Here is a 26,408-nt window from a genome sequence, read left to right on the forward strand (position 1 = left end):
GGCAATATGGTGGCAGCAGACTTAGAGGAGGGAGGGCGGGGCCAGAGACCAGGCGAGGGCTGGGGCATTGGGCCAGGCCGGAGCCCCACAAAGCCAGTGGCAGATGGCAGTGATGTCATGAGACTTCAAGTGAGCTGATTCCACAGTGTCAAAGACCCTTGAACAGGGTTAAAGACAGAAAAGCAAGTGCCAGGAGTGGCTGGGGCACCCACTGGCCTAGAAGCCAAGAGTTCTTGCTGGGAGGAAGATGTAGGGAGAGAATGCTCAACTTGCTGCAGAGAGCAGATGGAGGTCCTTTCATCCTTTCAGCATTGAGCAAGGCAGCGAGGGTGCACACTGAGCAGTCCTGTGCAGGGCATTTAAAGGAGGGTGTCAAGGGAAGGGAGAAATGAGCAGGGTCACAGCTGAGTGATGCTGGGTGCATAGGGAGTCCTGGGCCAGGTCACAGCTGCAGTGATGCTGGGTGCATTCAAGAATCCTGGGCCAGGTCACAGCTGCAGTGATGCTGGCTGCATTCAAGAATCCTGGGCCAGGTCACAGCTGCAGTGATGCTGGGTGCATAGAGAGTCCTGGGCCAGTTCACAGCTGCAGTGACGCTGGGTGCATAGAGAGTCCTGGGCCAGGTCACAGCTGCAGTGATGCTGGGTGCATAGAGAGTCCTGCGCCAGGTCACAGCTGCAGTGATGCTGGGTGCATAGAGAGTCCTGCGCCAGGTCACAGCTGCAGTGATGCTGGGTGCATTCAAGAATCCTGGGCCAGGTCACAGCTGCAGTGACGCTGGGTGCATAGAGAGTCCTGGGCCAGGTCACAGCTGCAGTGACGCTGGGTGCATAGAGAGTCCTGGGCCAGGTCACAGCTGCAGTGACGCTGGGTGCATAGAGAGTCCTGCGCCAGGTCACAGCTGCAGTGATGCTGGGTGCATAGAGAGTCCTGCGCCAGGTCACAGCTGCAGTGATGCTGGGTGCATAGAGAGTCCTGGGCCAGGTCACAGCTGCAGTGATGCTGGGTGCATAGAGAGTCCTGCGCCAGGTCACAGCTGCAGTGACGCTGGGTGCATAGAGAGTCCTGCGCCAGGTCACAGCTGCAGTGATGCTGGGTGCATAGAGAGTCCTGCGCCAGGTCACAGCTGCAGTGATGCTGGGTGCATAGAGAGTCCTGGGCCAGGTCACAGCTGCAGTGATGCTGGGTGCATAGAGAGTCCTGCGCCAGGTCACAGCTGCAGTGATGCTGGGTGCATAGAGAGTCCTGCGCCAGGTCACAGCTGCAGTGATGCTGGGTGCATTCAAGAATCCTGGGCCAGGTCACAGCTGCAGTGATGCTGGCTGCATTCAAGAATCCTGGGCCAGGTCACAGCTGCAGTGATGCTGGGTGCATAGAGAGTCCTGGGCCAGTTCACAGCTGCAGTGACGCTGGGTGCATAGAGAGTCCTGGGCCAGGTCACAGCTGCAGTGATGCTGGGTGCATAGAGAGTCCTGCGCCAGGTCACAGCTGCAGTGATGCTGGGTGCATAGAGAGTCCTGCGCCAGGTCACAGCTGCAGTGATGCTGGGTGCATTCAAGAATCCTGGGCCAGGTCACAGCTGCAGTGACGCTGGGTGCATAGAGAGTCCTGGGCCAGGTCACAGCTGCAGTGACGCTGGGTGCATAGAGAGTCCTGGGCCAGGTCACAGCTGCAGTGACGCTGGGTGCATAGAGAGTCCTGCGCCAGGTCACAGCTGCAGTGATGCTGGGTGCATAGAGAGTCCTGCGCCAGGTCACAGCTGCAGTGATGCTGGGTGCATAGAGAGTCCTGGGCCAGGTCACAGCTGCAGTGATGCTGGGTGCATAGAGAGTCCTGCGCCAGGTCACAGCTGCAGTGACGCTGGGTGCATAGAGAGTCCTGCGCCAGGTCACAGCTGCAGTGATGCTGGGTGCATAGAGAGTCCTGCGCCAGGTCACAGCTGCAGTGATGCTGGGTGCATAGAGAGTCCTGGGCCAGGTCACAGCTGCAGTGATGCTGGGTGCATAGAGAGTCCTGCGCCAGGTCACAGCTGCAGTGATGCTGGGTGCATAGAGAGTCCTGCGCCAGGTCACAGCTGCAGTGATGCTGGGTGCATTCAAGAATCCTGGGCCAGGTCACAGCTGCAGTGACGCTGGGTGCATAGAGAGTCCTGGGCCAGGTCACAGCTGCAGTGACGCTGGGTGCATAGAGAGTCCTGCGCCAGGTCACAGCTGCAGTGACGCTGGGTGCATAGAGAGTCCTGCGCCAGGTCACAGCTGCAGTGATGCTGGGTGCATAGAGAGTCCTGCGCCAGGTCACAGCTGCAGTGATGCTGGGTGCATAGAGAGTCCTGCGCCAGGTCACAGCTGCAGTGATGCTGGGTGCATAGAGAGTCCTGCGCCAGGTCACAGCTGCAGTGATGCTGGGTGCATAGAGAGTCCTGCGCCAGGTCACAGCTGCAGTGATGCTGGGTGCATAGAGAGTCCTGCGCCAGGTCACAGCTGCAGTGATGCTGGGTGCATAGAGAGTCCTGCGCCAGGTCACAGCTGCAGTGATGCTGGGTGCATAGAGAGTCCTGCGCCAGGTCACAGCTGCAGTGATGCTGGGTGCATAGAGAGTCCTGCGCCAGGTCACAGCTGCAGTGATGCTGGGTGCATAGAGAGTCCTGCGCCAGGTCACAGCTGCAGTGATGCTGGGTGCATAGAGAGTCCTGCGCCAGGTCACAGCTGCAGTGATGCTGGGTGCATAGAGAGCCATGGGCCAGGTCACAGCTGCAGTGATGTTTGGTGACTCCCCAGCCTGTGCCCTGGATCCCCCCGATCCCAGGACATCACACCAGCAAGTCCGCACTCTCCCCTTGCAGCACCCACGTGTTGTTCTCTGTCAGCTCCCACCCTCCCACCTGCAACCATGCCATTATTGCTCTCACCTTTAAGAAGAGTTCTTTCTTGTTCCAACTCCCCTGTCCAGCCACTGCCCATTTGTCCGCCTCTTTCTACAACACTCCGTAAAGGGTGGTCTGCACTTGCTGTTCCTCTCCTCTGTTGTCTCTGGAGCCCACTCCCTCACCGGTGGCCAGTAGCTGCCTGTGGAAGGCAGGAGTGAGCAGCACGGTGTCTCTTTCTGTCCAGTTAAAGCACCGAGCAAGAAGCAACTGTATCTCTTGCTGCCCGCTTTAGTTTTTTCAAGGTCTTTCTTTGCAAAACTACAAATGTCCCGGCCTAAAGAAAAAATGCCGTATCTCTGTTACAAAAAAAAAAAAAAAATTCTTCATTTTTTAAATCTAGGGCATTACAAGCTCAGTGAGTAGTTTTCTGTTTTGACTAATAAGGACTTGCTGTGGAATAAAGGAGCCGTGTTGATGAGCATAAGTTACATGGGCAGTGACTCCTATGTGATCTGAGCAGCGTCTCCTGCATGACACATGTAGTAGCTCCTGCATGACCAGGCAGTGTCTCCTGTATGACATGAGCAGTGACTCCTGTATGACCCGGGCAGTGACTCCTGTATGACACGGGCAGCGTCTCCTGTATGATATGAGCAGTGACTCCTGTATGACCTGGGCAGTGACTCCTGTATGACACGGGCAGTGACTCCCGTATGACACAGGCAGCGTCTCCTGTATGACCCGGGCAGTGACTCCTGTATGACCCAGGCAGTGTCTCCTGTATGACACGGACAGCAGTTTTTGCATGACCCAGGCAGTGGCTCCTGTAAGACATGTCCACTGTCTCCTGTATGACCCAGGTAGTGGGTCCTGCATGTCCTGGGCAGTGGTTCCTGTATGACCTGGGCAGTGACTCCTGTATGACATGGGTCGTGGCTCCTGGATGACACAAGTAGTGGCTCCTGGATGACACAGGCATTGACTCCTGTATTACACAGCAGTGACTCTGATTTGACAAGGCAGTGGTTCCCGTGTGATGGGGCTCCTGTGTGACATGGGCAGTGGCTCCAGGATGACATTGGAGTGGCTGATCCATCTTGTGCACACTTGGGATGACTTTGGCATCATTACTGCATGATCAGCCAGCTTTGAACTGCAGACTTTGGCATCATTACTGCATGATCAGCCAGCTTTGAACTGCAGCTGGCGCAGGGAGTCAGGCCTGAGTCTGTGTCAGAAAGGTCTTTGCAAAAAGTCAATCCTGCACCCAGATCAGTCAGTGCCGGTTGAGCACTCCAGGAGGACCAAGGATGAGGCTTGGCTCAAGGAAAAAGCGAGGGGCCTGGAGGGAGTGGAGATGCTTGAAAAGGGTCTCCATTCCTTGCAGCGTAGTTGCAGGCAACACCAAGACTAGCTGGGCCCTTGGAATCATCCAGGCCCACCTCACCAGGGCCGCCAGCCCCACACCTGGAAGGGACGCTGTCACTCAGCATGCACTGAGCAAAGAACGGACTGAACGCAGCCTCCTGCTAGTCCTGGGCCTCCCTGGCTCCTGTGCTGCTGAGGGACCCCCCCAGAGCTCCGGATTCTTCCGCACCAGTGATTTTAATCCATTTTGATGTCAGAGACCTGTGTAGGACTCTGGAAGTTCAGAAGGTAATTGAGTATGACTCTTTTCCCAATAACTGCTGTGAAAAAACAGAACAGATGAATTTTAGAAGAATGTCTGAAATTCAAGCATCCTGTGAAGTATCTCCACTGGTGAGTTACTTACAGCTAGTCAGCAAACGAAACCAGAGTCGCCCACCAGTATCCTGGTGAGTCATCGCCAGCCTGAATTATTAGAAAGGGATGGCTGTCCCGGCTGGCATCTTTCCTTTCATCTGCTGCTGTTCCCTTGTCCTATGACATCCGTGTTGTCATCCTATCAGAATCATCAACATCACCTCATGGGTAAGAAATCAATTCCTGCTACGTTCTCTACAGCTGCTTCTGTCTGGGAACTAAGGAAGGAGTTTTATTATAAAAGAAAGTTTTTATTCAAGTTTCTATTCATGGTACTTGAAGAAATGGAACTTCCTGAAACCAGGAGGTTCAGAAAAATAGAGAGAAGATTATCATTTCAAAAGAACACGTCTCATATCATCTGGGAGAAAGCAGGGGTGGGGAGACTGTGCTCCTTGCTGCAAGTCAACCGGCAATTTCAAGAATGCTGTAAATTGGATTAAGGATTTCGCATCAGAAAATAAAGTTTTCTGCTGATATGGGGCTTTTTCATTTGGGGCTGTGGCAAACCTCATAAGCCTGTAGCAATTCTGAGAACGGAGCCAAACCAGGGTGTTCAATCGCAGAGGTTAAAGTGATTCTTTCACTGAGGTAATCTAAATCTAGATCATATTGAATCCGCCTTCTCTCTGGCATGGAAACGTTTTCTAAGGTATTCATGCTGGAAGTATGAATTACCCACACTCTCTTTAAAGCCCCATCCAATTAAAAGTAGATGAAAATCTCCTTAATGCAGAGTCCTTTAGAACATGCCAGGGGTAGTGGGGAGGGATGAGAGATACATATTTACAGGAAATCTGATAGAAGATACCACCATGTAACCTGAGGGTGAGTCTGAGAAGATATTTACTCAAGACTTGTATTTCTTTTAAAAACAATTACTTTTGATATGTATCTAAAGTATCTCCTCTGTCATTTAGGATAAAAACAGATTAGGCTTTTAGAATTAGAAGCCCTGGCATTCTAGGCAGCTACAGAGTTTGTATCCACTTGCAGAAAATTAAAAAAAAAAAAAAAAAGAAGAAGAAGAATCCAGTGTAAGAGACCTACAAGGAAAGGTAATGTTCTCTTTGAAATGGAAATCTGCTTAGAGAGGAAGGGGTCACTGGAGCTTTAAAAAAACATTAAAAGTAGGGAAGTTCTCCCTTCCTAGAAAATGTGAGCTGGGGCTCTGGCAGAGGACATACGAAAGACTGAGAGCAGCAGACTGAGTATTCCAGGAACGGGAGGCAACTTTAAACCTTCAGCAGGATGGGGGAGACAGACAGACAGGGACTCTGGGAAGGGACCAGGTAGCAGAGCAGGGACCGTAGGCAGGATGTCTTGGGCCATCTCCTACCCTCCCTGGACGCTGGTCCCAGCTCTGAAATCTTTGTCTTCTTGGGCTTACTTTTATTTTGTTATTCGAAGTATTAAAATGCAGCTCTGATTGTAGAATAACTTTTACTCTCATCAAAAAAAAAAAAAAAAAGCAGATGGTTTCTTTACGTCGTGTCTATGACAAGAGTACTTTGGGAGCATTTAAGTAAAACAGTGTTCTTAAGTTTATTGGGTGGCTCTGAAGTGAGTGAGGACTTCAGTGGGGTCATCCTAGAAAGAAAAGGCGAAGGCCAGTGAGCGGGTGGGGGCTCAGTGCCATGGGTGACCCAGGTTTGGGGCTTGGCAGTCTGTCTCCCCTGTGGGAACCTGGAGTTCAAGGCCAGCCTGGACTGTTTTCAAATCCATCCTGGCAGGAGGTGGGGAAGCAGCTTGGAAGTGCTGCTACGTGGCCATCAGGAGCAAGGACTTTCAAAAAGGCCACACTGGGTCAAGCCCACCGCTTATCTGCTGTGTGTCCTTGGCAAAGCTACTTACCAGTCTGATCCCTAGATTCCTTATCTGCAAAATGGCTATAATGCAGATGCCCACCTGACAAGGTGATTGGAGGCCTTAAACAGGAGAGCACAGGTGGCTGGACATAGAGTAAGCTGGGAAAAGCCAAAATCACCTTTGCAAAAAAATTAACAGTGAGGAAATGACGGCAGTAAAAGAGATCTGATCTAAATCCTCACCCGCCTCCCACCCCCAGTCGTGCCTCTCCTGTAATCATTCCTGGGCTTTGGCTAAGCCAACTTTGGGAGACCTCTGGTTTATGGTTTAAATGATAATAGGCCTTCCCTAAAACCCAGCCGCCTTGATAAAGCTAATGAAAGGCCATCAGGCTAGGAAGAGGGGAGAAACCTGAATTCTGCTAAGGTGTAGACTGCTCACAAAATATGCAACTTCACTATTGTAGATGAGCCTTTTGAGATCTTTTCAGGTTTTTTCCATGCCTGACACCTGGCTCCACCCAGACCACCAGCCCCACTCCTATGGCCCACCTAGAAGCAACTCAGCTCAAGAGGACAGCTCTGACCCCCTGTGATTTCATATCCGACCCAACCCATCAGCAGCAAGCATCCGTTACCTGGCGGCCACCACCCCTTCTCCCAAACTGCCTTTGAAAAGCCCCTCCCCTAGGAACCTTTGGGGAGATTGATTTGAGTAATGATACCGTCTCCCACATGACGGTGTTACTGGGCGCAAATCCATACAGCTCTGCAGCAACCTCAGTTCTCACCTTCTCAGAAGAAGGAATTCGATTGAGGGGCATAACGCAGAAGAAGAGACCAAGGCAAATTTCAGAGCAGGAGTGAAAGTTTATTAAAAAGTTTTAGAGCAGGAATGAAAAGAAAGTACACTTGGAAGAAGGCCAAGCAGACATCTTGGAGGGCAAGTGCCCCATTTGACCTTGGGCTTGGGGTTTGATATGCTGGCCTACTTCCAGCGTCGTGCACCCCTTTTCCGGTGGAATGCCCCTGGAAGGTTACCAGTTAAACTCCGTCATTTTGCCTCTCAATTCACATGCTTGAGCCCACTCACCCAGTTCCTGAGATCTTATCAGGAAGCTGCTGATCACCAGCTTAAGGTGTTTCTAGCTCTTGGGAAACTGCCTTTCCCTGGCACTGTCTGCGACCACTTATTATTTTAGAGAGACAGTGTAACACCTGCCTGACCATCACCTGACGGTCACCTGACTTTCCTGGTGGGGTGTCAGGGCAGCCCTCTCCTGCCCCGCTCATGCCTGACTAGCTACCTGCTGTAACAGCATGGCTGGCCTTATGTCAATTAAACTCCTTCTTTACTGCAATGCTGTGGTCTTTTTTTGTGCAGCAGGCGGGTGGGGGCTTAGTGCCAAGGGTAGTCTAGGTTCGGGGCCTATAAAGCCTGGCCTGTTGGGTGGTTCCAAAGCTGCGTGGTTCCCCTGAGGACTGGGGCTACCGTCTTGTGGGAATGATGGAAGTTGAGAAGTGGTGATTCGTGGCTGGGAATGCAGCATATAGGAAGCTTTCCTGATTGTAAATCAGCATCCTGCAGTTCTGTTCACTAAACCTTGTTAAGCAGGCCCTGGATTAAGGTCCAGAGGTTTTACAGGTTGATAAAGCTGAGCCCCTGTCCTCAAGGGCTTATATTCTCTGAGGAGGAATGACAAAGGGGCATGCTAGTTTCAGTACCTTACCAAAAGTTTTGAGGCAGCAGGATCCTGGGTCTTTGTGGGAGCACAAAGGAGGAGAGTGGGCGGCAGCTAGGAAGGCTTCCTGGAAGAGATGGTTCCTCTGACTTTTCCATGGTTTTCTCCAGTAGTCCGCTTTGTTTTTCCCAAGAAAAATAAGGGAAATTCAGGCCAACTATCTATCAAAAAATTATTCCACATGTGTCAAAACTTATCAACATTTTAATCACTTATTTAGAAAGTTACTTACCTTACAAAGATCCCCCTTTTCAAAATGATAGCAGGCTTTATATCCATAGCATAGTCACACACATACATCAAACTTTCTGCAAGCTTTAGTTTAGAGTCAAAGTCTGCCCTGATATTTCTGATCATTGATGATATTTGACATAGCATTTTTTAGGTGGACGGCTTGGGAAAAGAGCCAAGTCAGGCGGCCAGTTTCTGCATAAATGGCACCCCACAGCCTCTCTTCACCCTACGGTTCCTTTTCCCTGGCTCCAAGGCTGCTCTGACAGACGGGCTTCGGGCCACAGCTGGCAGCAGGAGAGCAAAGACAGGAGCAGTGAGGACTGGCCGACAGACTGCTGTTCCATGGCCAGAGGCCTGCGTGATTCACGTGCCAGTGATTGACCTCTTTGACCAGCTGATGCCGTGGGTCACGAGCCAAAAGACAGGAGCTTCAAGAAAATATTTGTATTTTTTCGGTGTTATTCCCATAGTGTTTCATTCAAATGTACTTCTACACTGTTTTATTTTGAATGATTGCATTCCTGTTTGACTCTTTGCACGATTCAGGCCTCGGTTTCTCTTTCTGTTCTTTATTTTAACTCACAGATGTGGGAGGAGGCCATTGCCTTGGGCAAGGAGCTAGCCGAGCAGTATGAGAATGAAATGTTTGATTATGAGCAACTCAGTGAATTGCTGGTGAGTCTTTATTTCTTTTCATTTAAATGAACACAGGCAATCTCAGCTGGTTTTTCAGGAGTTTCTCTTTCCATGTCAACATTGGGATTCCCCCCAGGCACTCTGGGACCTTGGCCATGTCCCTCCGTTTGCCTGGGAAGATGGTTTTAGTTAATTTGCTGGTTGATATTTGGCCCATAAATATTTACTTTTTAGTCCCAAGTCAGCTCTTATAACCAAACTCTTAAGGCTTCTATGAACAAATTGTACGTAAACAACTGCTGACCTTGTGTATAGTGGTCTTGACAGCCCAGCAGTCTGTGAGCATTTGTACTAGTTTAAAACTGACCCCAGGCCAGGCGCACTGGCTCCCGCCTGTAATCCCAGCACTTTGGGAGGCCGAGGCAGGCGGATCACGAGGTCAGGAGATCAAGACCATCCTGGCTAACACGGTGAAACCCCATCTCTACTAAAAATACAAAAAAGCAGCCGGGCGTGGTGGCACACGCCTGTAGTCCCGGCTACTCGGGAGGCTGAGGCTGGAGAATCACTTGAACCCGGGAGGTGGAAGTTGCAGTGAGCCGAGATCATGCCACTGCACTCCAGCCTGGGCAACAGAGTGAGAGTGTGTCTCAAAAAACAAAAAAACCTGACCCTTCTATGAGAGGGGGATGGACGGATGATGACCAGACCTTTTTTCTGCCATGGGAACGCTGTTAGTTTCTAATTGCTACCTCCTCCACCTTGTCATTTTTGTATTCAGCAGATCACCTTAATGATGTGGGAATGTCTGTCATGAATTTAGAACAGAACGATTCTGTTCTTTTAAATTCTCCTTGAACATATCCCACTATCTGACCCACCTTTTAAAAAATACTAAGGGCCAGCCATTTCTATGGCACCTCTTTAGTTATTGAAAACACCCATAAGTCACAACTGTTTGCTGAATTTGGGCTTGTTTGTTCAGATTCCCTTGCGGAATGATGGAGAATGCGTGAAAAATAATGTCAAAACGATGGAGTGAGATGAAATTCAGGTGCAAGCCTCAGTACCCTCTCCCACCATCTCCCCCTCCCACCCTATAGAAGTTGCCAGAGCTTTTAAAGAGCCCGCAAGAAGAATCCAGAGGCACACATGTTTGAATACTCAAACCTGAAATGCATTTTCTTTTTTCCTTCCAGAAAAAACAAGCTCAGTTTTATGAAAACATCGTCAAAGTGATCAGGCCCAAGCCTGATTATTTTGCTGTTGGCTACTACGGACAAGGGTTCCCCACATTCCTGCGGGTAAAGTTTGATTCTGCCTAATCTGAGCCTTGATTGTTCCCCCAGCAGAGAATCCCCTTCCCATTCTGAGGAAGGGTGGGGAGTTTGCATCCGCGTGGGAACGTGCAACTCTCCACACTGCCATAGCTCGGTGGTTAGCCCAGGGGACAGAGGGGCTGACAAGATTTTATTTGGTTGCATATAACCTTTCTATCTGATTTTTCCTTAAAAGGACCCTCCTTCAGAGATTTACACATATTATTTTAATTGAGGTGTGATATATGATATGTGATACTATTTGCCATCTTAAACATTTTTAGGTGTGTAGTTCGGTGGCATTAATACATTCACGTTGTTGTGCAGCCGGCACCACCACTACCTTCAGAACTTTTTCATCTTGCAAAACTGAAATTCTGCATCCATTAAACACTAACTCCCCATTCTCCCTCCTGCTATCCCCAGCAGCCACCATTCTACTTTGTGTCTCTATGAATCTGACTGTTCTAGGGACCTTGTATTACTGGAATTGTACAGTGTTCGCCCTTCTGTGTTTGGCTGGTTTCACTCGGCCGAATGTCTTCCAGTTTCATCCAGGTTGTAGCATGTGTCAGAACTTTATCCTTTTTAAGGCTGAATGGTATTTCATTGCATGGAGAGGCCACATTTTATTTATTCATTGATCCATTGGTGAACATTTGGGTTGTCCCTGCCCAATGTGCTGCTATGAAGATGTATGTTTTTTATTATATGGGAAATTGGAAATGGATCTGTATGGCCACGGTGCTGGAAACTCCAAATCAGGCTCCATCCCTGAGACAGGCATGTGCTTTCAGACATGTAATTGAAGCAGTAACCATGATCACCTGCCAGGTGCCCATTTCCCAATATTCACATGAGGCCAAAGGAGAAGTTACATAAATATTAATAGTGCTGCCTGGCCTACCATAGAATTGTTTATAAATTTTCTCAAGAACACATTCTTTGGATGCCATTGACCAGTGGGTCATGATTTCCTGATATTTCTTATGACTTTTTTTTTTTTGGACACTTAGTTTTCTCTTATCCTAGGAGACCATGTGTGATTGCTCTGGCTTTAGGAAGCAGAAGCTCTGTGTCTTGAGCACAGCTGTCTGGGGCAGTTGAAACCAGTTGGGAGATTCCCCTGGTTCCAGACGTTGCTCATTTGGGGTCCTGTGTTTCCGACTCCACGGGAGTCACTAATAGTGTGACATCTCTTCATCACGGCACCCAGAGGATACAGACCTCCCCTTAGGAAGGGCATGTCACTGTTGACAGGGGAGCCCCACAGTTCTGGCCTGCTCTAGGAGGTGAGGCTGGCTGCCCACTCCTCAGTGTCCTGCCTGGTGACGGAGGCGTCTGGCCCTGTCCTGGTCATTCCTGGTCACTGCTGGTCAGCTTCCCCTCTTGCCTTCATCGTGCAGCAAAGACAGTGGTTGATCAGAAGCACAAATTCTGAACAAAGTCTTCCTTTCCAAAGAATGAATAAAGGAGGCTTAGTTACAAGCTCTAAATTAGAGACAAATTTGAAATTAGCTTCATTCTCAATAAAAAACAAAGCTGAAGGGTGGAATGAGCTTGGAGTTAAAGCCACTTACTGTTGCTAAAGGCTTTAATTCGAGTGTCTGTGTGCTCCGGAACATACATCTTTAGGAAAGGGAGAGAGATGGACCCTAAGCTGTGGCAGCCTTGTGCAGTGCATGGTGTTAGATGGTGCGTGTGGCCCCTGTGGATGGAGATCTACCTCTGGTATGTAGGCACCAACTCTGGATCCATGCAGGATGGTTATCCCAGAATCCAGAGCAAGGGAGCAGCCTGCATAGAATATTATGTGAAGGCAGTGCCGGGTGCGGAGGACACGTCGCAGCCCCTGAGCCAGTAGATGCCAGGTTGTGCCAGGAGCTCACACATAGCAGGCTCCAGGGGCGGTGCTGGGTCATCTCCATGCCAAAAGGACAAAATGAAAAGTCCAAATGGAGGTTAACAGGCTTGATTTAATATTGAACTGACTTTCCCGCCACACCTAGATCATTCTGTGGGGCTGCAGCAATATATTTATCACACTTCACAGACGACCTGTCAGGGGTCAATCTGCCAATGACACTGGCAGTTACCAAAACATGGGCAGAATGTTTGGGTGCTTCATGCCCTGCTGGAGAGGAGCCTCCAAGAACTGACTAGCTGTCCCTTTTGCTTTGTTTTTCTCTAAAAATTGATCTCACTGTTTTTTGTGCTCATATTGATATTTATAGGCCTTACAAGGAATAAATATCTTTGACTATATGTACATTTTCCCCTTGTTTTCATGTTCGAAAGGATCACTTCAGAATGCAAAGTAACTGACATTTTCAGAAAGTGTTATTCGTGTTTTTATCTATAACTCACTAGCTTTTTTCTATTAAAGTCTTTATATACATTTTTATTATTGTGTCTTCTCATGTAAAGCATAAGAAAAATGCTTGCTAGTTTGATGGTAGTCTGTTATACATTAAATCTTACTGAATTTTGGAAATGCATGGCTTTATATAGCCTTAGAAGATGCTCAAACTGTATTTATATTTCTAATTAAGACTACATATTATCTGGTTTCTGCTTGAATTTTTTTTTTTTTTTTTTTTTTTTTTTGGAGAGAAATAGAACATTTTTCTTCCATAATGGTACTTTTAAGATATATCTAAGCACAAAATGAAAAAGAATTCAATTCTTAAACTGGTTCTTTTTTAGTGATTTAGGAGAACTCAGAATAAGCTGGGGCAAGGGAAGGGGACTGTCTTAGTCCACTGGGGCTGCTATAACAAAATACCTTAGACTGGGTTCTTTATAAACAACAGGAATGTATTGTTCACAGTTCCTGAGGTTGGGAAGTCCAAGATCGAGGTGCCAGCAGATTTGGAGTCTAGGGAGGGCCATTCTTCATAGATGGCACCTTCCATCTGTTGTCATGGGGTGGAAAGGGCAGGCAGCTCTCTGGGGCCTCTTTTCTAAGGCACTGATCACTTTCATAAGGATGGAGCCCTCGAGACTTAATTCCCTTACAAAGGCGCCACCTTCTAATACTATCACCTTGGTGATTAGGTTTCAACATCTGACTTTTGGGGGCTACAAACATTCTGACCACAGCAGGGATCAATTGATTCAGTGTCATAGAATCTCTCTTAATCGTTTTGAAAATCCATTAGTTAGACAAATTTTAATTTGATTTCAATCTTAGTCTTTAGGGGGTAAGTGTAAAAATATGCAGCAAAATGCTGTCCTCTCTGTCTGCCTCTGTCTCTGTTCGTCTCCCTCTCTGGCACCTGTCCAGGAATGACTGCAGATGGGGCAAGGCTGCAGCTGACTTGGGAGCAGGCAACCTGGAGGTTCTTCCCCAGTGTCCCCTGATCAAAGAACAGAAGCGCCTCAGCAACCACGTCCCGTCCTGGAAAGTGTTACCCCCCAAGACTTCTGTTTCTTGTACTCCTGTGGCTTCTTGCTGTCTCCTCCTTGTGGCAGTTTTCATTTCGGTTGAGACAGCCCCAGATGGGACAGGGTGGGTGGGGGGAGGCAGAAGCCTACCAAAACCAGCAGCAGCATTACACTAGGTACTCACTGGCCCCTTTCTGTGACCGAGTTGACACTCAGAACACACGTGTTGAAATCAGGAAAAAAAACGGAGACCTGTTATATCTTGCAAGAAAAACGTTCCTTAAAGGTAAATTTACAGAGGACTGTGTCACACTCAGGCAGAAATGACCACGACAAGACAGCCTTGTGGAAGGAAGAACACTTACCTACTTAACTCCCCTCCCCGCCCCAGGCTAACTAGTCTAGCCTAGCCGTCTATAACAACCCCAGTGGACTGACTCTCCAACTTGGAATTTATGGAGGTGACAAAAGTGTCATTTGAGATGGACCAAACCCAGCCCTTCCAAGAAGAGCTGTGTATATTTTATCTTGACATGTGTTGATGGATAATGACCTGCACATGCATTCTGAATGCAGGAAGGGAAGTCCTGCTCTCCGTCCATCTCCAGTCACTCACTCGGGGGAGGCCAGGAACTTAGTAGCTCTCGGCTCTGGTCTGCATCCCTTCCCCTCGGGTTCTGGTCGCCTCGACTGTGTCTCACAGGAGTCAGCACCAGGTGGCCGTGTTCAGGTGCTGGGGCCCCACCTTAGCTCAAGCTCTCTTAAATTCCTTATGGCAGAATGAAAACGACTTCATTAGGACCTACCTGAGAAGAAAACAAAAACAAGAAAAAGTATGGACATCATTATCCACTTGTCCTGGCTGCCTTGCCCCCTTCTAACCATTTCATGCACACTCTAGTGCGGGCTTCTGAGTGCTCATTTGGTTTTTCATATAGTTTTTAAATCAGTTGTTACTGTCAAGATGAAAACATATCACAGATGTTAGTAGCGCAGTGTTGAGTGCCTCTTAAACAGTATTAACTTACATGCTTGATGACCGTGTGTTCCTGATTAACAAAGCCAACGCAAGTACAAAAAACATAAAAATTACAAGTTGTTCTTAAATTCAATGACATTTTGTAAGAACCTGTAAGGCATATTTTAAGACCAGCATATTGCATGTGAACTCTTCGTGGCCCTTTCTCTGTGGTGTTATTAAATGAATGTCACCCTTTTCAGGGAAAAGTTTTCATTTACCGAGGGAAAGAGTATGAGCGCCGGGAAGATTTTGAGGCTCGGCTATTAACTCAGTTTCCAAACGCCGAGAAAATGAAGACAACATCTCCACCAGGCGACGATATTAAAAACTCCCCTGGCCAGTGTATCCTTTAAGACAACCTCATTGACTCTGAAACCACAGTGGCGCCATTCATTTGGGTGGTTGGGTGTGATGGGGGGCCTCTCTCATGGTTGATGTCTATGCTGCCTTAGTGATCCTTAACCCCCTCACCTCAGATATTCAGTGCTTCACAGTGAAGCCCAAACTCGATCTGCCTCCTAAGTTTCACAGGCCAGTGTCAGAGCAGATCGTAAGGTAATCATCTCATTTTTCTTACCCAACGTGAGGGTTCTAAGAGGCTGCGTACAGATCTCTTGCTAATAATTCCACCTTTTAAAGGGTGGACTTTGGCCTTGGATTTGCTTTCCAAATGCTCTTTCTGTCCTCTTTGAAGAGCAAGGGAAGTTAATTATTTTCAGCATCCAAAAAAAGTGAAAGGAGATGTTAATCCGTGTGCTGGGAGTGTGCAAAGCCTATTCCTTTCCCAAAGTCAGCTGACGGCGAAAACCTAAGCGGGCAGTGGAGGCCGTCTGGTCTCCTTTATAGACCTGCCCTGTGGGGTACAATCCCCTAGGGAGCTTCACAGCAGTGCACAAGTCCTGCCCATTCCCAGCAAAGCTGAGTCCGTACATGTGAGTGCGGCCTGAATGTTTGCATTTTAGAAGGCGGGAAATGGGATTTGCACATTTGCTCCTGGTGACACACAGGAGAACCCTTCAGCCTTACAGCACAGCAATTCCATAATGTAGGGTTATGAGGGGGCTTTTAAAACTCCTGAGTCAACTGTCCGTATTTGAGTGAGATTTTCTGCCTGTCAGTTGAATCGCACCTGACTTAGCAATGGTGTAGAAAGACCTGCTTTAGCAGATGTGTTTGATATTAAGACTTTTCTGTTTTGTTTGATCCATGTTCTGGTGAAAATATTAATCTCTTTGATGACCTCATATTCCTTAGGATCTGCTTCATTTTGCTTCCTGAAGTTTGGTGGTTTCTTTGACCTTTCATCAGCAATAATGGGAAATAAACTGGGACCCTGTTTATTTACAAAGGATTGCTCTCGCAAGGCATACATTTTAAGTGTTGCAACATTTTTTTTCAGAGGCCTTAAGCAAATAGTGAAGCTTAGAGCCTTCTCAGATGCAGTAGTTTCTTTGGCTGTGGAAGCCTGCCTGCATTTCAGCGCAGGGGAGAAATCAGTCTCAGTCTCTCCACGCCCTCCCCTGTGCATGCGGAAAGCCTGCCTCCTACCCCGACCGCGGAGGCAGGTTACTTATGTTTCCTGTGTGTCACTCTTGGGGTGGTTGCAAAATCTGTACTTTGTAGATCTGAAACTAAAGTATGTAATACTTTTTAAAAATAATAATAAACACATACGTTGAACACAAAAGCTTTTTTCTCTCTCCTTCGCTTCACCTTTCCTCTGTTTTTGCTCATTTCACTCTTACTCAGCTTCTGTTTTCCCTTGAGGGTTGTTGGGGACAGGGAAGAGGCAAAAACTCAAGTTAATTTTTCCACCTGCCAACATTTCCCTGGCTGGGAGAGGACGCCAAGGCGATGGCTTCCGGTCAAGGTTAGGGACATTTTACAGGAGGCAATGACATATTCTAAGGCCAGACCCCGTGTCCAAAAGCAAATTGGCTATTTGCCAGGTTAAATGTCTAATGATCTGTCTGTCTCTGTACAGTTTTTACAGGGTGAACGAGGTCCAGCGATTTGAATATTCTCGGCCAATCCGGAAGGGAGAGAAAAACCCAGACAATGAATTTGCGGTAAAAGACAAACAAACCACCAAAACAAACAAACAAAAAACATCATTCCACCACCAGTAGAACTGCCATTGGAGAAGCGTGGCCTCAGAGGCAGCCACAGGGCCATATTAAATGTCTTTGTATATTATGTGCAGAAATCTTAATCTATTACCCCCTCCAAAGTTAGAGAAACTAATTGCCATTTCACTAACAATATGACTAAGGTCACTGAGATATTTAATAAGGAGACTATGCCAGCCGAATGCCAGAGCTCCCATATAAGTAGCGCATTGCCTTCCCTGCGAGGCCCAGGTGAGAGAGCAGGTGCCTGTTATCTCTAGTTACAAATGGACCCACCGAGTGCTGAGGTGCTGGGTGCTGACATGGCTTTCTATAGGTGACACAGCAGTCAGCACATGAACTGGATCTGGACCCGGGTGCTCATTCCTCATTCAGTATCCAGCACCTGAACTTCACTGGAGCACAACACACAACTGCAGGGTTGACCCCAGCACTACTGGCAATACAGACTGGGTTATTCTCTGTGGTGGGGACCATCCTGTGCATCCAGGGATGTTTGGCAGCATCCCTGAACTCTGCCTACTAGGTGCCAGTGCCACCACCCCAGTTGGGACAACCAATCAAAAAGATTTCCAGGCCGGGCATGGTGGCTCACACCTGTAATCCCAACACTTTGGGAGGCCGAGGCAGGTGGATCAAATTAGTTCAGGAGTTCGAGACCAGCCTGACCAACATGGTAAAACCCTGTCTCTACTAAAAATACAAAATTAGCCGGGCGTGGTGGCACATGCCTGTAATCCCAGCTACTCGGGAGGCTGAGGTGGGAGAATCACTTGAACCCAGGAGGCAGAGGTTGCAGTGAGCCAAGATCGCTCCATTGCACTCCAGCCTGGGGGACAAGAGTGAAACGCCATTAAAAAAAAAAAAAAAAAGTTTCCGGACGTTGCAAAATAAAACATCCACCCCCTGTTGCAAACTGTGGCATTCAAGTTGTAGAAATAACAGCAAACATCTTTAGAGCCTTTTTTCCTTTTTTCTTTTTTTTTTTTTTTTTTTTTTTTGAGACGGAGCCTTGCTCTGTTACCCAGTCGCCCAGGCTGGAATGCAGTGACGTGATCTCGGCTCACTGCAAGCTCCGCCTTCCAGGTTCACGCCATTCTCCTGCCTCACCCTCCCGAGTAGCTAGGACTACAGATGCCCACCACCACGCCCAGCTAATTTTTTGTATTTTTAGTAGAGACGGGGTTTCACGGTGTTAGCCAGAATGGTCTCGATCTCCTGACCTCATGATACCCCTGCCTCGGCCTCCCAAAGTGCTGGGATTACAGGCTTGAGCCACCGCACCCAGCCCTAGAGCCTTTTAAAAATTCTACATACAAACTGCTTTCATGGATTCATTTGTATTTTTATTTTATTTATTTTTTTATGTAGAGGTGGGGTCTATGTTGCCCAGGCTGGTCTCAAAACTCCTGGGCTCAAGTGAGTGGATCCATGTTGAAAAGGCATCAAATAAGCCATAATTTTTAAAAAATGTTAATGTTTCTCCATCTTGCCTGGGAAACCTCCGGAAATCCTTATGTACTCCTGTTTTGCAAGGAGGCATTAGCCTGGGGACCCCCAAGGAGGACCAGCTCTGCTGAGAATGGCTTCTCTTGTGTGCCGTCTGAAGGCATCTAGGCTGCAAAGGTCAAAGGTGAATTAGCACCCTACTCCTAACCAGAGCAAAGCTCGGAACCCTTCCAGCAGGGTTGCCTCAAGTAAAGAGTGGCATCTACCCACTCTCCCTCCCAATCCCTCAGGGGTCTGCCGGTCATCGGATCCTCAGGGCAGTACCTGTGAGTCTGCTATCTCAGCTCTCAAGAGCCATGGGGAAGTTCCTTCCAGCCCTGAGGCCAGATTCCGTGTGTGTCACCAAGGAACACAAAGGAGCTTGGAGTTGGTGAAATCTGCAGTATTGTGCAGTCCCAACAGGCTGGCTGTTTGAAGATTATGTTCACCCTATTTGTTGGTGAACCCAGCACCCTGGACCTCCTCCGGGACTGGTCACTGCAGTATCTATTGTCTGCAACAGTGCAGGCAGAACCTAGGCACTTCCAACCTGGACACCCTCGCTAAGAGCAGTGGCTTTCAGAGCAGTCTGCACCTGTTACTGTCATCACAAGCACTAACGCTGGTATTTATATGGAGTCCCTCAACTGTGGGATTTATAGGCAGTTCTTGAATTTCCCTCACACCTCTCCCATCTGGCAAGTAGATATATTCTTAGACTATAAAGAAATAGACACAAGGAGGTCAAGTGAACCGCTGAAGGGTGCGCGGCCAGTTGGGTGCAGAGCTAAGAGTAACAAAGGCTCTTGACATTTTGAGCTGTGCTGAGCCTCAGAGGCTATGCTTCTTCTAAATGGCCCTGAAATCCCCCTAATGGCCCCGTTGAGGTCCGGGCACTTGGACAAAGTGTTCGGAAGCCGCTGGATTTGGTCCTTCGCATGCCCCACAAAGCCTTAGATTAGTGCAACGCCTTTTGCTCTACTGGGAAGCCAGGCTCCGGCCCCTACAGCAGAGAGCCCAGCTCCAAGTGCAGGGGGCTGGGGAAGCTGCCCACCAGGCCGAGAGCAGTGCGAGGTGGCTCACACCTGCAGACCTGGCAAGGGGTGACTGACGTGCTGGGGAGTGAGGGCACTGACAAGGAGGAAGATGAGATGGGGCCTGCATGAGCAGAAGCTGGCCGTAAAGCCCAGGATGGAACCCAGAGGTCCCTCTCAGGGCACGTTGACATGAGAGAAAGCACTGGAATCTGGTCTAGAGGTGGATATGGGAGGGCCAGACCTGCTTCCATTGCTAGGACAAAAACCTGAGGGAGCCGTCCCCATGGGGCAAAGGAGGACTGGCCTGGGACACAGAGGCCTAGCCTGTGTCCCTGTGGCTTCAGCCAGCTCCTTCCCTTTCCTCCTATGGAACGTAAGAAGTTTGGGATAAGTGCTTTCCAAGATCCAAGTCAGTTTTCTGAATTTTTTTTTTTTTTTTTTTTTTTTTTGAGAGAGAGTCTTGCTCTGTTGCCCAGGCTGAAGTGCAGTGGTGTAATGTCAGCTCCCTGCAACCTCCGCCTCCCAAGTTGAAGCGATTCTTGTGCCTCAGCCTCCTGAGTAGCTGAGACTACAGACACATGCCACCACATCTGGCTAATTTTTGTATTTTTCGTAGAGATGGGATTTTGCCACGTTGCCCAGCCTGGTCTCGAAGTCCTGAGCTCGGGAAATCTGCCTGCCCTGGCCTCCCAAAGTGCTGGGATTACAGATGTGAGCCCCCCACGCTTGTCCCAGTTTTCTGGAATGACTGGCATTCCATTATCCCATCTGCTTAAGGCTAGATTCCTGTTGACAGACTCAGACTGCTCAGTGACCCTGTGGTGCAGGAGGTTGGAATGGCAGAAGATTGTTGCAAGCTAGACAGTACAAAAGAGGCGGTAGGATAAAGAATTTCCAGTTGACCCCTGCAATGGAGTTTTTGTGCAATCCCTAAAGAGTAGTAGAATTGTATTTATTGGATTAGAACAGTTTCCTGCAATATGTAATATACTGTTTTACAAAGAACACAGATTGTCAAATGATGTTTTTATTTAAAATATGCATAGACACACTTTTTAATACTTAGTAAGAAGTCCTGAACAATAGATACTAAAGCATGTAGGTTATCAGTTTCGGGTAGGGGATGGTTTCTCCTCCTGCTGTTTCCATATCTTTGTGTTCTTGTGTAAACATATATTAGTTACATCAAAACATTTTAAAGTTTAAAATACCGACTGCTTTTATCAGAACATCAGAGGTCACTTTGATTAAATCCAGTCTCCCAAAGATGTATTTGCCCCTTTTAGTTTCTTATGAACACTGTAGCTAACGTAACACTTCTTTGGAGCCTTTCTGAAAATCTGTTTGCTCAAGAGGGGCTCCCCATGCCTCATTTTGGAGTATACACATCTTTCTCACTCACCTAGTATACTTTCATTGTCAAATACCAGAGTGGTAGGCAATGTTGGCTAGGGGACAGGGGATACTTTGATGTATCCTGAGCGACCGTTAGGCAGAGCGTGGCTTGTGAGGTGCTACATGAAGGCACACGTGCCCTGTGCTGAGCACCACAGACCCTGTCCTGCTGAAGGACCTGACTCTTGTGGAGTTATTCTATAAATCCCCCTTAGGGCAGAGCTGTCCACCTGCTGACATCCTTCTAACCCGTGTTGTGTGTGTGTGTTTCCTTTGCAGAATATGTGGATCGAGAGAACCATATATACAACTGCATATAAATTACCTGGAATTTTAAGATGGTTTGAGGTCAAGTCTGTTTTCATGGTAAGGATGGCCCCATCCCAGAAGGAATTGTCCGTTCCCTTCCTCAATATAGTCTGCCACGCCTTCTTCACCTGCTCGTGCCCCGTGGTCACTGTGGCAGCGTGCACACAGCAGACCCTACAGTTCATGTAACGACCCCACCTGTTCTTGAGAGCATCAGTATCTCCTCACTCAGCCATATTTTAGTGGAAATCCTGTGTAATCACGACCAACTCTAGCTTATCAAAAACCCAGAGTGAAGATTTCATTTCTTCTTACAACATATTTAAATTCAGTCATAGTTGTGCTGTTTTGACAATGCTTTGTGTTAACCAAGTGAAAAGTTTAAGACAAATTCCAATCTACATAAGCTTTTTTAAAGATTTTTTTCCTGATGGTTTCATTGCCATTTACATGACAAACAACTATTAATTAATAGTCCTTGCCCATTTCAAGTAAAAATAGCCTGAGAACATACCCCTCCCTGACTCCTTTTAAAGAAATAACGATTTCCAGCTCTCAGCAAAGCTAAACTTTGCTTTGCGATGGGACAGTTTCATTTCCATGAAGCTCACATTTGCAGTGAGCTATTGGACAGTTTCATTTACATGAACCAGAGTTGGGCAGCAGATTTATTGACAGTATTGAAATGTCAGGGCCAAAGCAACTGGCAATATGAAAACATCTGATTGAAATCTGTAAGTTTTTGTTCATGTGTCTCAGTGCCTTTTGTTTTCACCTGGCAAGAACTCACTGAGGGGGTGGCACTTGCCATTTAGTTTTCAATGAGTCCCCCCGAAACCCCTGATTATTTGTCTCTAGGGGCCGGCATCTCTCTGCCCAGCTGCGTGTCCAGCGCCGAGCCTTCTCCTTTGCCCACACCAGCATGAGCTGTGGGCAGCTATGGGCCACTCTCTGAGAGGTCGCCCGCAGTCAGAGCCACTTCTTTATACTTGAAGCACCCAGGGCTCTTCACCTATCCCTCCTGGGGTCACTTTCTGCTCCGGAGTTCCCTTTCTGTGCCCCTAGCAGCCAGGCAGTGCCTGACAGTTAGAAGGCTGTGGGAGTTATGTGTCAGGTGGTAAAAATGCACCCCCTTTACTGGGTCCCTTTGTAGCTAGTGAGGCACTGTACATCTGAGGGACAACAGAAGAGCAGGCCCTCCACCTAAACAGGCCATGATCCTCTTAATCACCCTCTGCCCATGAGCCCTTTGTAATCGGGGCCTGCCAGCCAACAGCTGCCGGATGCAGGAGCTTAGGGAGGTGGAGAGGGGAGCCCTGACCTTTCGTGAGGATGCAGCTTCTCCTCGGACTGCGTTGGCCATTTTGAATGGACTAAGAGGGCAGGAAGGCAAATAATCCCAGAATGGCAGGACTCCCGTCCTGCTACCAAACCCTGATGCCCTCCTTGTGCCACCTGGGACCAAGCCCCGTGGGATATCAGTGGGAGCAGCAGCTAACCTTCTTCAATAAAAATAGGAAGGGATTCTTTCTTAGTGCAAATGAGATTAGTAACAGGGAGGTAACAGTCAGTCCAGGTGGAATACTGCCCTGGAGTGTGCATTTGTTGAAGCTATGTGCCCGGGATGAAATGTCGTAGGGCCTGGCAAAGCAAGTTGTGGGGTCAGCGTGGCTATGCCTGCTGTCCAGGACACCAGACAAGCGGCCCTCTCAGCAGTGTGCACGTGGCTGGCCACACCCAGTGCATCACAATCTCCCCGAGGCTGTCCTTCCATCGGTGCAAGGACAGTGACATCGGTGGGCAGCAGGCCTCTGTTATCTCCACAGCCACCTAGGAGTGCCAGTCTAGGGTTGCTGATGGACAGAATCGCCCATTCTCTGTTCATCTCTGCCCTGCCCCACCCCCAGCTCCCAGGCAGTCCCCTAGAGGCTGTAGCAGGAAGAAAGCCGGACATGAGGATACCAAGAGCTCTTGGGCACGGGTGGGGGCCCATCACGCCTCCTTTGGAAGGAGCAAAGTTATTGCTGAGGTCACCCTGGGACATGGTCCCCGTGGCCCAGCATGAGGAGGAGGTTTGATCTGCTCAAGCAAGACCTTAGGGCAGCTGTGGTCCCTGCCTTAGACCCAGCCACCTTGCCCTGGCACCTTAGGGCTGAGCTGGAGGGCACTGGGCTGGGACTCGGCCAGGCCAAGCCCTGTGGGGCCCTCAGATAAAGAGGGTGGAGGTCCCTGAGAGACATACACCGGAGCCAGGACTATCTCCTGCACTGAAGCTCTCATTAACCATGGCAGGTGTGCAAATGAGGCCTGTGAGGGCAGCCTGGAGTGCTCCAAGCAGCATTTTCCTCCCAACCTCAGGGGCCATGAGCTCTCTTTGTTGTTGTTTGTTTGTTTTTTGGAGTCTCACTCTGTTGCCCGGCCTGAGTGCAGTGGCGCAATCTCGGCTCACTGCAACCCCTGCCTCCTGGGTTCAAGTAATTCTCCTGCCTCAGCCTCCCAAGCAGCTGGGATTACAGGCATGCACCACCACACCTGGCTAATTTTTGTGTTTTTAGTAGAGACGGTTTCGCTATGTTGGCCAGGCTGGTCTTGAATTCCTGACCTTAGGTGATCCACCCACCTCGGCCTCCCAAAGTGCTAGGATTGCAGGCGGGAGCCACCATGCCTGCCCATCACTCTTCCTTCACATGATGGTGTGGGGTGCCATGGCGGGGCCCTCCCTTGACCTCCTTTGCCCTCCCTAACCGGACAGGTAGTGCAGGCTGCCCTGGCCTAGATTCCTCAGAATTCCTGAACATCTCCCTCTGCACAGCAAGCAGAGAACAAGAACAGGATTGGAAGTCTCTGTCCTGAAGCAGGTGTATTCAAGCACTCAAGGCTGTGTGTTTTCCTGGGATGACCACATATGTGCATAGCCACCTGCACACACACAGCCCCCGCCCCCAGAGCTGAGCAGCAGCTTTGCTTTGTTCCTTTGGAATTTTCATCTCTGGGAACAAACAGTAATAATAAAATGCCCAGCTGCCCAAAAATTCTGCTTGGAAGAAAGGTTCGTGGAGGAGCAGGAAGCCTGCCCCAGAGCATGTGGCTCCTCTGGTGAGACCCCGGGAGTGGAGGCAGCTGTGGGGCTGACATCGGGCTCTCCTCTCTCTTTGCAGGTGGAAATCAGCCCCCTGGAGAATGCTATCGAGACCATGCAGCTGACGAACGACAAGATCAACAGCATGGTACAGCAGCACCTGGATGACCCCAGCCTGCCCATCAACCCGCTCTCCATGCTCCTGAATGGCATCGTGGACCCAGCTGTCATGGGGGGCTTCACAAACTACGAAAAGGCACGGGACCCACCAGCTTGCTCTGGGCAAGCAGTCCTGCCCTGGGACAAACTGAAAATTCCCAAGAGTCCCCAAAGCCCAGAAACGCCCCTGGTCTCATTGAGCAATCTCAGCAGTGGCCCAGCCAAGGCCAGGCAGCAGCAGCCAGTGGCGGCCCCTGAAGGCTGCAGCAAAGTCAAGGCCTGAGCCTCAGCAAGGCTCCCCTGGGCATCCCCAGACAGCCAGGAAGCCCCCACTGACCCACCCAGGCTTGGCTTATCTGCACCCAGGCCTCCAGTGGCTTTTACAAGGTCTGGGATCTTAAAGGACAAAAGATAAAGTTAGACAAAAACACCAGAATATCAGGACTAGGGAGGTAGCGCTTTGACAGTGGAGGGGGCCTGGCCAGCTGGTCTCCCTGGATCCTAGTTCTGTAGGAATGGGCAGAAGTTGAAGGACACAGGGTGTATCCTAGACCACCCCTGCCTGTGTTTGTAAATGCAGTTCTTTTGGAACAAGGCCACACCTGTGCACTTACTTACCGCTTGAGGGTGTTTTCCTGATACTATAACTGGTGAGTTGAGTAGTGGCAGTGTTGAGTGGTTGTGATAGAGACCTGTATGGTCCACAAAACCTAAAATGTTTACCATCTGGCCTTTCACCAAAAAAGCTTGTTGACCGCTGATATAGACAGAGTAAAAACAGACAAAAAGGATACTGCCTGAGAGAAGGCTGCGAGGAGGTGGTTACCCACCCTTGCACAAAGAAGTTTGTTGCCTTCAGGTGTGGTCAGGCCTGGGCAGGTGCAGGGGCTAGGTGGGAGGCATGGGCATGTGAGTAGCTAGGAGGGCTGTATTCACTGCCACCCAGCAGGACCAAGCCACCAGGTCAGCTGTGGCCTTCCTGGACCCTAAGAACCGGTGTTGCTGCTGTAGACAGCCCTGTTAGCTCCACTTACAGTGTTTGACCTTGTGGGACATTTTGTCCTGGGTGCTGTGGAGGGTGTGACCCTGAGTCTGCAGTGAGCTCCGTGTGGATCTGTTTTATGCACAGCTCTATTCTCAGGGCCTGGCACACAGTAAGTATGCAAAAACCTGTGTTTGCTGAGCAGGTGCACTGAGTGACTCTCCTTGTCTCCACCAGGCCTTCTTTACAGACCGGTACCTGCAGGAGCACCCTGAGGCCCATGAAAAGATCGAGAAGCTCAAGGACCTGATTGCTTGGCAGGTAAAGTGTCCAGCGAGAGCCCTGCATGGCTGGAGGGAAGGAAAGCTAGGAGGGTCTAAGCTCAGCACACACCAGCCAGCATGGAGGTCCCTGGGCTGCAGTCACCATGCACGTGGCTGTGATTGTCCCTGGGTGAACCTACCCACTGCTGTCATGATCAACTCAGCTCCTGGGCTGCAGTCAGGAATTTGAACACCCAGAAAATTATCTCTTGCAAATGAACAAGGTCTCTTTCCTCCCCTTGGTCAATTCTGCCGGCTGCTAGAAAACTTTTTCTTTCTGTGTTGATAAAACATTGAGGTGAGCTCAGAGCCATGAAGCCTTGAGCTCTAGCCTGTACCAGGAAAGGCGCTCGGGCCAGTGCGGTCCCTGTGAAACACATGTAGGTCAGAAGCTGCAGCGCACCCTCTCCCTGTTCTCCGTGCACCTCTGGCGGCGGTGTGCATCCTCATTTGTGTTTTCCCAGCTGAAGTTGTGCATGTTATTTCACTGTTCTACTCATGCTCCTGGGGCCTCGGGAGCCTTTCCCAGAGGGCCAGCATCTTGAAAGGGCAGACCCTGGGTGCCTTGGGTTCAAGTGTCAGAACCGGGCGAATGCGTCTGTGCTTCTCAGAGCCTTCCTGGGCCTGGAAGTGTAGGGGTCGTCAAGAGCCAGTCCTCAGAAGAGCTGGGCCGGCACCTGCCTGCTCTGCTGCTTTAGGCCACTGCCTC

General features: G+C 49.2%; 1 protein-coding gene across 4 annotated transcripts in view; it reads left to right on the top strand.

The window, feature by feature from the left end:
• The window catches only part of DOCK1 (dedicator of cytokinesis 1), a 547,152-nt gene that overhangs the window by 488,895 nt on the left and 31,849 nt on the right, over positions 1–26,408 (top strand). For all 4 annotated transcript variants that reach the window (XM_024253415.3, XM_024253416.3, XM_054523055.2 and 1 more), the window contains exons 39-46: positions 9,021–9,110; positions 10,271–10,375; positions 14,999–15,140; positions 15,275–15,353; positions 16,783–16,867; positions 21,127–21,213; positions 24,315–24,491; positions 25,614–25,697. In XM_024253415.3, the coding sequence (XP_024109183.1) occupies positions 9,021–9,110; positions 10,271–10,375; positions 14,999–15,140; positions 15,275–15,353; positions 16,783–16,867; positions 21,127–21,213; positions 24,315–24,491; positions 25,614–25,697 (849 nt within the window). The remainder of the gene's footprint in view (positions 1–9,020; positions 9,111–10,270; positions 10,376–14,998; positions 15,141–15,274; positions 15,354–16,782; positions 16,868–21,126; positions 21,214–24,314; positions 24,492–25,613; positions 25,698–26,408) is intronic.

The sequence above is a fragment of the Pongo abelii genome, chromosome 8 (assembly GCF_028885655.2).
Source record: "Pongo abelii isolate AG06213 chromosome 8, NHGRI_mPonAbe1-v2.0_pri, whole genome shotgun sequence".
Lineage (NCBI taxonomy): Eukaryota > Metazoa > Chordata > Mammalia > Primates > Hominidae > Pongo > Pongo abelii.